At 49.7% G+C, this 10091-nt stretch overlaps 1 protein-coding gene across 5 annotated transcripts in view; it reads right to left on the minus strand.

Annotated features, from left to right (window-relative positions):
- Nucleotides 1-10091, minus strand: part of EXTL3 (exostosin like glycosyltransferase 3) — a 131560-nt gene that overhangs the window by 23204 nt on the left and 98265 nt on the right. For 4 of the 5 annotated variants that reach the window (XM_048079415.2, XM_048079414.2, XM_066995122.1 and 1 more), the window contains exons 4-5: nt 8938-9062; nt 2432-5050 (exon numbers count right to left, since the gene is read on the minus strand). In XM_048079415.2, coding sequence (XP_047935372.2) covers nt 2432-4579 — 2148 coding nt within the window. In that variant the 5' untranslated portion in view covers nt 4580-5050; nt 8938-9062. The remainder of the gene's footprint in view (nt 1-2431; nt 5051-8937; nt 9063-10091) is intronic. The other variant, XM_048079417.2, reaches the window with a different exon arrangement.

A 10091-nucleotide genomic window follows, 5' to 3' on the forward strand; every position in this document is an offset into this window, starting at 1 on the left:
AATCGGGGAATCACAAAATACCCTGAGCTGGAAGGGATCCACAGGGATCACAGAATCATTAAGGCTGGAAAAGACCTTCAAGATCATCTGGTCCAACCATCACTCTGTGACCAATGTCACCACTAAACCATGTCCCCAAGCACCACGTCCAACCTTTGCTCATCGAGTCCAACTCCTGATCAACAACCGAAGGTCAGTCCAGGCTGAAGGAGGAAGCACAACTCTCCTCCTTGCATCCTGCCAGCAGAAAGCTGCCCAGCAAAAGCACAAAATGAGGTTTTCACCAGCTCCAGCAGCACCTCGGTGGGATTTGGGATGCACCAAGCAGCCCGCACGCTGGCCGGCTGTGGGGACGTTACGGAGCGTATTTGCTACACAAGGATACAGCGCCGCTCGAAGATCTGAGAGAATTGGATATTCCCCATCAAAAGACGCTTTTTTCCCTGCAAGGAGATGAAACCCACAGCTTTGTAGTTGCTTTCAGCAGCAGCTGAAGCTGTAAGGGCTGTGTTTCTTACCACTGCCTCTTCCCCTGCCTGCGGCACACCGCGTCTCCGCTCTGCTCCCCAGGTCCTTGCGGCGGTGCCTCTTAGGACGCGTCACCGTTTGATGAAGCCCAAGTAAGTTTTTCTCCCACTGTCATGCCAAACCAGGGGGCACAGTATTGAGGAATACTTACAGGCCCCCAGCACGATCTAACCAGACGGTCTGGAGGTGGACGAGCACGTTGCGAGATGGATGCCTGGAGGCTGCAAAGGGTTAGGGCTCATGTAGGGGATCCTGAGAGCCCGAGGCTCTTCTAAAGTATGGCATGTAGAAAAACTGTGCGTGCGAAAGGCTTGTGCATGTCAAAGCCCCCAAAAAACAAGTGGGACCCCGACACAGTAGATGTACAAAAGAGACCGGAGGAAAAAAGGCATTAGCGTCCATCAACAGAAACATATTTTTCTCGCACAAATAACACCCATTAGTGACTCCAAAGAGAAGCAATTCCCAACTCTTCAGCTCCGGAGGAGTGCATGGTTTTGAAGCAGACACAATGCGAAGACTTTAGAGAATTCAAGCATTCAACAGGACTAATGTGAAAGATTATTTCGCAATTATCCAAGCAATTTTCTCTCCTCATTGTCCCTGGACCATAAGGGTTTTTAAATGTGAACAGAAGGATTTATTCATCACAATAATACTAAAACGAAATATTAAATCAATGAATCTCCTTGCATGAAGCATAAAGCTCACATTGCTATTAAGCTTAGCGGCGTCCTGTCACATAAAGCACATGCAGTTTGCGTACTTAAATACCATCTCCCTCTTTTATTTTTCCCTTCCCTAATTTGTAACGCATTATCCTTCCATTTGTCCTCTAAACATGACCGGATTCAAACAACACAGCGCTGCTTCTTGTTACTGCCTTTATGCTTGTGCTCTCTTTCCGAGTGCAGCTGGAGATTTATATTTAATATTGATCACTAACAATGGCCAGTGCAGAAAGTCATGCGGAGACTACAGAGAAGTCCTAAAACAAAGAAATAAATATTAATTAAGGGAGAATTAGCTCATTAAAAGCAACGCTGCCAATATGCAAGGGAGTAGCTGGGCACCAGAAGGCACATTGGTCTTTCAAGGAGTCAATTCTTCAGTTTGGCTGGGAAGAAATCAGCCCAAATCTGACCCAAACTCACTACGACAGAAACTCTCATGGTTACATAGGTCTTGGCTAATGCTTTCCCCCATTTTCCCTTCTCTCCTCCCTTGTAATACAACATGATAAGTGCCTTTGGAGGCCCTTATCTACTGCACAGCACAGCTTCAGTGCGTCCCTCTCTTGTTTTTGTAAAAGATTTATCAGGTAAGGTGCAGCAACAGTCACTATTTAGATATTTATAAGGTGCCACCTGTCCTCACAGTGTGATACTTGAAGTGCCTGAGCACAGATTCTCAACAAAAAGGGAATCTCTTACCCTTAATCCCTGGGATTCGTATTGGGCTCCACGCACGCAATTATTGTTTCAAGAGTGCTAAATACCTGGCACTGCAAAGACCCCTTACTTTTACAATTCCGACCGTTCTGTGTATCAGCTCCCGCAGCCCGTAAGCCGAAGGCTGCAGGCTGTCTCTCACGATACCAATTCATCTCGCCCGAGTTCACCCACCTCTGTCTGAAGTCACGGAGAGAAACGAGCCTTTCCAGAAGACAAGCCATGGCGTTCTCACGCGCGCACCTAAAATGGGTCAGCTGAGTCATAGCTTTCATCTCCCTGTTTTTCTCCCCGATAAAGAGGCCAGATCAGGTACAGACATCCGCAAGGATGCGAGATGAATGCTGTCCCAGATGACTAAGCCGAGCCGACGCTCTTCAGAACGGCTACAGCCAACTTTAATACACAACCCCCCCCGGGAAGCGAGACCACAGGGTCTACATCTTTCTTACCATGATCGGGACGCCAATGTCTGGCCACAAGAGATCCTCGGAGGGAAGCTTGGGAGAGTTCCACACTACCACCACTTTATTTAAGTACGGGAGACCATTGAGCCTTTCTAGGGAGTTCATCAACACTTCCTCCCGCTCGTACGTTAGCATCACGACTGTGAATTGCTCCCGAGGGACGTTGCCACCCAAAGCAGCCTGGAACTCCTTCCCAGAGCCACCTGCTCCTCCACCTATTGGTCGAAATCCAGTCCCAGACCCTAAAAACTTTGCTTCCGACGGTAAAACAGGGTCAAAGGGAGTATAGGGGAAGAGGTGGAAAGGCCCTGGAGCAGAATTCCAATTCCTGTAGATGTCCATTGCGGTGAGGGTGAAATTGCGGAGATATTTGGGAGATGCATAGGGTGGTTCGGTTTCCACAGGCCCCAAGTCCAGGTCGCCATTGTCTGCCATGTTGGGGTCCGTGCCAGCAGCTTTGCCCGACCGGTGGGGGATCTCCACCGCAGTTTCTTCTCGGATAGGAGCAGCCGGGATTTGGATTCGAGTCCTTATGATAGCTAAGACTGTGCTGAAAACGTTGTCGGAGGTGGAGAAGTAGGTCTCCCACAAGAAGCGGCCCTGCCTCCTCATGGCGAGCAGATCGTTGTCAGAAATGCTTCTCAGAAGAAAGTGCACTTCTGTGATACGTGGCTTTGGTATGATTAAGGCTGCCTCGTTCCACCGGATCACATCGTTATAGGGTAGCTGAACTTGCTCTCCGAGAACCACCGGGATGGCTCCGACTTCCAGAGCCTCGAACAGTCTCATGGCACACCCAGCGGAGATCACTAAGCGGGTGTCCCCTGGGGTGATTATCAGTGCAAAAGTAGATAGCTTCAGTAGCTCTAGTCTGTCGTCCCTTTCTCCACACAGAGCCCACTCAGTGGGCAGACTCGCCTTAGGCTGGTTCTTGCACGTGAACTCCACCAAAACAAAGTCCAACTTGCTGTCCTGAACGGCCTTCAGGGTGGTAATGATGCGATCGTCGTAGTCAGCTGGGGCATTGCCTTCTATCTCTTCTTCGAAAGAGCGAACCTCTTGCAAGCTGGATCGGAGAGACTCAATCTTCTCCCCCTGGAAACTAAACAGGTATTTACGCTTGACTGGCACCTGGGGCGGGATTTCTAGGAAGTTGGGTTCGGACATAGCGTGGACCAGGGGTGATACCACAATATCAAACCCTGGTCGGTACTGCACGTCGTAAAAGGTGGACTGGGCAATCATGGCACGCCCCGTGCTGATGTTGTAAATAAAGTTCTGCGTTTCCGATTTCCTCGATAAATTGATGATGAGATGGTTGTGTCCGTCAGTCCTCCAATATGGCAAAGAGTGCAACTGTTGCTCTAGTTCAGTAGGTTTTGGCATTACGGGCTCTTGCATTTCCCCCACTAAAATTATATACACACAAGCAATATTTGCATTTTCAGTAACATAAACATTAGTTCTGACAGTCGCCTCAAAGGCTTGTTTAATTAAAGGGTCTAGGGAGCTACCAAAAGGGTAATCGTCACTGTTGTAGACGTAGACTGGAAAGCCAGATGTCAGCGGGCATCGTGAGTAGTCAAAGCAATTGTGCAGCCTGCAGTTCCGGTTGGATTTTGGCAGGGGGAAGGTCACATCGTCTTTGTCTGGCAGCAGCCGGATTGGCAAGGAAAGCTTTGGCTGGTTCTGAGCCATCAGTTCTTTGTAGGAATGCTCCGTCTGGCTGATGACATTCTTCAGCTGCAGCAGGTCCTGCTTGGCGTTTTCAATGCTCTTTTTGCAGGCCTCGATCTTCAAGTTGAGCTTGGCGATCTCGCTGTTGAGCTCCTGCCGCTTGGCCTCCAGCTGGAGCAGCTCCTCGCTGACCGACTCGCGGATGCGGCACAGGTCTTGCACGTGCTTCACCTCGCACAGCTCGTTGCCGGTCCGAGGGCCGAAGATGCGCTTGCCGGCATCGTCCGCGTCGTCGATGGTGGTTAGGTAGTAGTGCGCGATGAGGGGAAAGAAGACGAGGATAATAAAGAGGGTGAAACTAAGCCAGGTGAGCCGGATCCGACTGGACCACCTCAACAACCACGGCTGGCCTCCGTTCCCCACTCCCCCATTCCGCAACATCGTATATCCGGTCATGAGTTCAAAAGTCACCGCGTGCCCAGTCACGTTGGATCAGTAGCCATAACCAAAATGGGTTTTACAGCAAGTCTCTGCAAAGAAGGGTTACTGTGCCTGCTTAACGAGGAGCCAATAGAATGGGAATTTCATCGTGTCGCGACGACGGCTCTCCTGCAGTCGTTTTGCTGCCGCCGCAGCTTTCGATCCCGTTAGCCTTGCTCGCCGACCTTCTCACCCACCCCAGCCCACCCTCGGTCTGCGGGCGAGTTGCTGGAAGTGTCACAGCGTTGTCATGGCGATTCAGAAGTCTCAGCCAGCAGGGGAAGAACACAACGGGCTCAAGCCAAACTCCACCGCTGCTCTCGACATCCTGCATTACCATCCGATGAATATGCAGAGGCACCAGCCATCGTGGAGGCCGAGCCAGGAGAGACTCGTAGGAACGTCAGTCTCTCTCATCGCTGCTGCACGGCTGATGCTCTGCCATTCCTGCAAGAGAACAGGCATACATTCAGGCAATGCCAACAAAACGACCCCGTAGTGACCTAAGACGATGCTCGTTTTTAAAAGCAACTGTCCTCTCTTTCCGAAGAGCAACCTTTGTACGTGTTTAACACCTCCAGGGTTAAGAGCAGTAAACCTGAGAAGGTGATGGGATTCATCAGGTGCAGACACGTGGCTCTCGCTGAGCACTCTGCTTTTCATTAGGGCTGCGTGTTTCGGCGGCCAGACCAGAAAATCCCAGCCCTTAGATCTGGTTTCCTTTTTCTGCCACTGTCTTGCTGTGAAATTTGGGGAAGCTGCTTGACATCCGCAAGTCCCTGTCCCCTCACGTACAAAAGGGGGATGTTGACGTACACCTGCTCTCCCTACCCGCCTCCTAATGGCATGTTGTGATCCGGGGACGCAGCAGCACTGGGAATTTGTACTGCATAACTGAGTGTAATCACTATTGTTCTGCTCTAGTGACTAGAGCTGATGAGGAATTTTTAGATGAAGTGTTTTGCTTTCATTTCCTGCTGGAAAATTTTGATTCACTGCCGCAGAAAGTTTAAAGGGAACGTACCTACTGCGGTTACGACCACCTCTGCAGGCTCACTGCAGGTAAGATAAAACTTCTGGTCGAAACTGGAAAAAGGGCTTCTGTCTATGCTGTCCATCACAGCAAAGATGCTGGAGTTAGGATCTGCGTGGCACCATGCCACACAAGTGGTATCAGCTTGCTTAGATATGCCCTTTTCGCATGGAAAACTGCTGTGGCATTGAATTAGGAGAATGGCTACCTCAAATTTGCATAAAACACAAGGATGTGGCCAATTCAGCACTGAGTCTTGGCCAGGTGATTGTGTTGCCACTAGAAACTTTCCTTCCTTTTTATTAGTAGCGTCTGACTTACCCACGTTTCTGGGATATTTTTTATATACTGGCCTTCCCACATCACTGATGCGTATAGCGTTGGGCACAGTGGCAATTCTTGCACAGCCTCACGAGAAGCTTATTCATTTCCGCTTCAATTTTTAATTAAAGTCACCTACAATGGTGACAGTCATTTTTTCACTACATCTATTTCGTACTCCCCTCATCTCCTCATCGAGAATTAGCAGGAAGAAGGCGAGGAAGCAACCTGCAGCTAAAACAGAGCTCTGAAAACCAGCCAAAGCAAGCCAGAAGTTCACCTTAAAGGAGCAGAGATAAGTCATGAATAATTTTTCCCTGCAGTACACAAGTTGTGTCAGAGGAATAAACTGAAGATTCGACTTCAACCAGGAAAAAACTGTAACCAAAGGGAAAGAAGTGGACTAAAAATGCACAGTTCCTAGGCCCGTTGTGTTACAGGGCTCTTTGCTGTTGGTAACGTAATGCTGCATGATTGAATGAGAATTTCCCCCTCGCCCCCCCAGCACGACCCCCAGTCGGGAGCTGCACAGCAGTTAAAAACGAAAGCAGCTTTTAAAGTCATAGCATTGTCTGGCAAACGCCACTGGTGTAAATCTCAGAAAGCTGGGCGGATAAAAAGGGCTAAAAAGTCAGGAAAAAAAAACGAAATCAGCTTTCTCCGATCTTGGCAGCGTCGTCGGTGCAGGCAGATGGGGGAGGCTTCGGCTCTCCTGGCAGAACATTTTAATGCTGCTCTCTGTACACCAACCTCCATTTGCTGGGGCTGCGAGAGGCTGGTGATGAATGTAAATCCCCAGCTCTGCTGCGCGGGGCTGTCACTCAGGCACAGGGAGCCCTGGCAGGAACAGCACACTTGCATCGTGCCGCTGGGACCACTGCTCTACAACAGCAGGATTTTTAGCATGCATCAGGGTACAAAGCAGCCGACTGACTGAAGGCAAAAAGAAGTTTTTAAGGTCTGTGTTATTTATTTATTTATTTTTTAAGCTCTCTCCAGGAAATGAAGCTCATGCTGTCACCATCCGTGCGGACTGGTCGGTCCCTGCAATTTCAACGCTGTCTCAAAGGGGCATCAAAGATCCTAGAACTGCTACCAGTTTTCTGCAAACGGCTGGCCAGGAGATGAGAGCCGCTCTGTTAACACTTCTCCTGAGGGAAATGCCAAAGCACATGCTCACTGGAACGGCAGCGAATCTGAAAAACAGCTCAACTTCAAGGCACGCACGGGAAAACCAGCTCTGCTGTTCTCTTCTTTGGGGGTGCCGTGGATTACATGCAAAGCACTGAGACACGACAGAAATAAAGGAACATAAACGTGAGCAAAAAAGATAGAGGAGGGGTGTGCATGTGCTGCCTTCCGACTGGCCAGAGAAAACTGCAGCCCCCCAGGAAGTAAACACAGTCCCAAAGGTTATCAGTTATGACTGCATCTAAACCTTGTTCCATTTTAGCAGCTCTGCCCATTTATGGGCCCCAAAACAGCGATGAAGTGGCAAACTGGACTCCCTAAAATGGCAAATGGCATCCTTGGAAAGCTAACTCCAGGCCATCACCCCACACACGATCCCCTGCAGCTGTTCTGCCATCTAATCCTTCCAGTGGCTCCTCTGGTCCCTCTGCTTCAGCTGATACAGAACAAACTTTATCCTCCTGACCTAAAAACGTGGGCTGTGAATTAAAAAAAAATAATCCATATGCTCAGAAACCCGAAGCTGACAAATGAACTCTGCTGCTGGCTTAGAGAAGACCACACAGGAGAGACTAGAGGAGGCTGGGGAGGGATTTGAAATGCAGCATGCGTGGCTTGGGATCAGTTAAAAGTATTGACTGTCAGCATGAAATATGTGCTGGTGATAAAGAAAGCACTTTAGTAACGAAGGAGAGTCTGAAAGAGTGTCTAAGACTTTATTCCTATCAAGTAGATAGAGCTGGAGGTTGTAACACATTGTTATTAGGACTTAAAATGAAAACCCAATCTGTGGTCTTACCAAGAGAGACTTCAGAGTTTTATTTAAGAGAAATGAGCAGCCCCGGTGAAAAAGGCTGCTGATTTCCGTATTTCCCCAAAAGAAGTTTGGGAGGAGGAGGAACGTTGCTGGGCTCTGCAGCCGACCCATTCCTCCCCCTCCCCAGCACTATTCAGTCCTTTAAACTGATCGAGCCCCTCACCGAGAAACTCTTGTTGACATAACGCAGCGTCGCCGCCCGACAGACCTAATTACACGCACACAAAAAGAGGCAAGGAGAGCTCCTGGGAAATCAGAAAGTCGGTAATTACCCCAGCCTCTTCCCAAACGCCAATCTGACCGACTTCTTTGGCACGCCTCGTCTGCACGCTGCAGCTCCTTCGCCCTCGGCACGGGGCTGCGGGACTGAATTGCTGTTGGTGCACGCTGTCACGTCCTGCTTCAAATCCAGGGATATTTTCCCAGCTTTCCTCACCTCCTCGGGGCTCTCTGCGCCAGTGAAGTTATGGGAATACTGGGGGCTCTCACGCTTTTTGCATTTCTAGTGGAAAGAGCCAGGCTGGTCTAACATGGGGGTGCCAGCAAAGTCATGCAAATGTTCAGTAACCAAAGTCCCTCTGCAAACACCTGAGCACTCCCTGCTTGCACCTCCTTTTGTCCATTTCCCTGTAAAATTAATGAAATATTGTCCCTTTTTCAGCATATTTGTGAACAGAGCCCGGAAATTTTAAACTCATGGTCGTCCAGAGAATCCAACAGCATTAAATAACCTAGAGGTGGATTGTCCGGCAGAGCGTGGTGCCACGGGTGCAACACACTGAGCTCTCCAGGAGGACAATCTACAAATCTGTGCCTGCTAAATCAGAGCTCCCAAATTCTGTGTGTGCACCCACGCCCATCCTCGCTCCCCTTCCTCATCAAGTGACGAGTCTGCGGTGTTATCACGGCAGCGTGGTGGCACAAACCTTCCCTTTGCTGGCCCTGTTTAAGAGGATGAGCCCCTGCACCCACCTCTGCCATGCAGGCTCCTTCCTGGTGATCTGCGAGGTCAGGGAGCGTGTGCTAGTGGCGTCCTTGCTTTATCTGGCCAGCCTTGAATAGACGGTTTCTACTGCCACGTTCCTTTGTCACCAGCACTAAAAACGAAATCAAATAGAAATCACTTATTTTTTTTTGAAGCAGGAAGTGTAAGCCCTTTATCTTTTTGCTAAACAAAGAACAACGTATTCCTCCCCCTTCTCTTTTTTTGACAACGAGGAACAGTGTTTCTGGTGAAAGGGAAAAGAAACGCACACAAAACAACCCTTCAGCAACGATAACTTTCTACCTCCTGATTCCCTTAAAGAATAGGATTACCCCCCAAATCTCCAATCATTTTGGGAACAGGAGCATTTAGAGGATTTTCCTCCTGCGACTGAACAAGGAGAATAAATCTATTAGGTGTGTGCTTTAGGTGTGTTTGAGAGCAGATCTTTACAAGCAGCAGATGGAGAGCTCACTCTGAAATGCTTCACGTGCCTCAGGAATCAGCACGGGGGGATTTGTGCCGCCCCGAGAGCTCGCAGGTACCGAGAAAGTCTCCTAGGCGAAGATCAACGCCGCTACACGCGCAACCAGAAAAAGGTCTTGTAAGCTGTAAATTCGGGGGATAAAGTGCATCCTCTGCTTTATAAAGCTTTTATTCCAGCCAAGAAACATTTAGCACGCGGAGCCAAACCCACCTCCCGCCCACGGGGTGAAGCAGCCCTGGGCAAACACTCTGGGATAGCCCCTCGGCGTCCTCCCTCCTGCAAGGAAATCACCTGCACTGAAAAAGTCAGAGGCTGACAGGCATTAGGGGGAAGTATCATGCATGTTGACACTGTTCCTGTGCTTTTTCCTCCTCTCCAGCCAGGCTTCGTCCTGCCCTGATGGCACAGGAGACCCCTCTTCGAAGTTACAGCGCAAGAAAACCCCAAAGAAGCGTCAGCAGCTGACGGACCCGGGCAGGCAGGACCCCATAAAGCAGCTGGGCTCGTACTTCGGCTGATGCTTTTGAGAGCTTATGATGGATCAACGGGGAAAACCCCGAAGAGACGGCAGAACTGACCATCCCAAACACGCAGGTAAAACGAATTGCTGCCTCGAGGATGAGTTGGGACGCCCTCCAACGCCCGGGGGGGGGT

The sequence above is a fragment of the Anser cygnoides genome, chromosome 3, assembly GCF_040182565.1.
Source record: "Anser cygnoides isolate HZ-2024a breed goose chromosome 3, Taihu_goose_T2T_genome, whole genome shotgun sequence".
NCBI classification, from domain to species: Eukaryota; Metazoa; Chordata; class Aves; order Anseriformes; family Anatidae; genus Anser; species Anser cygnoides.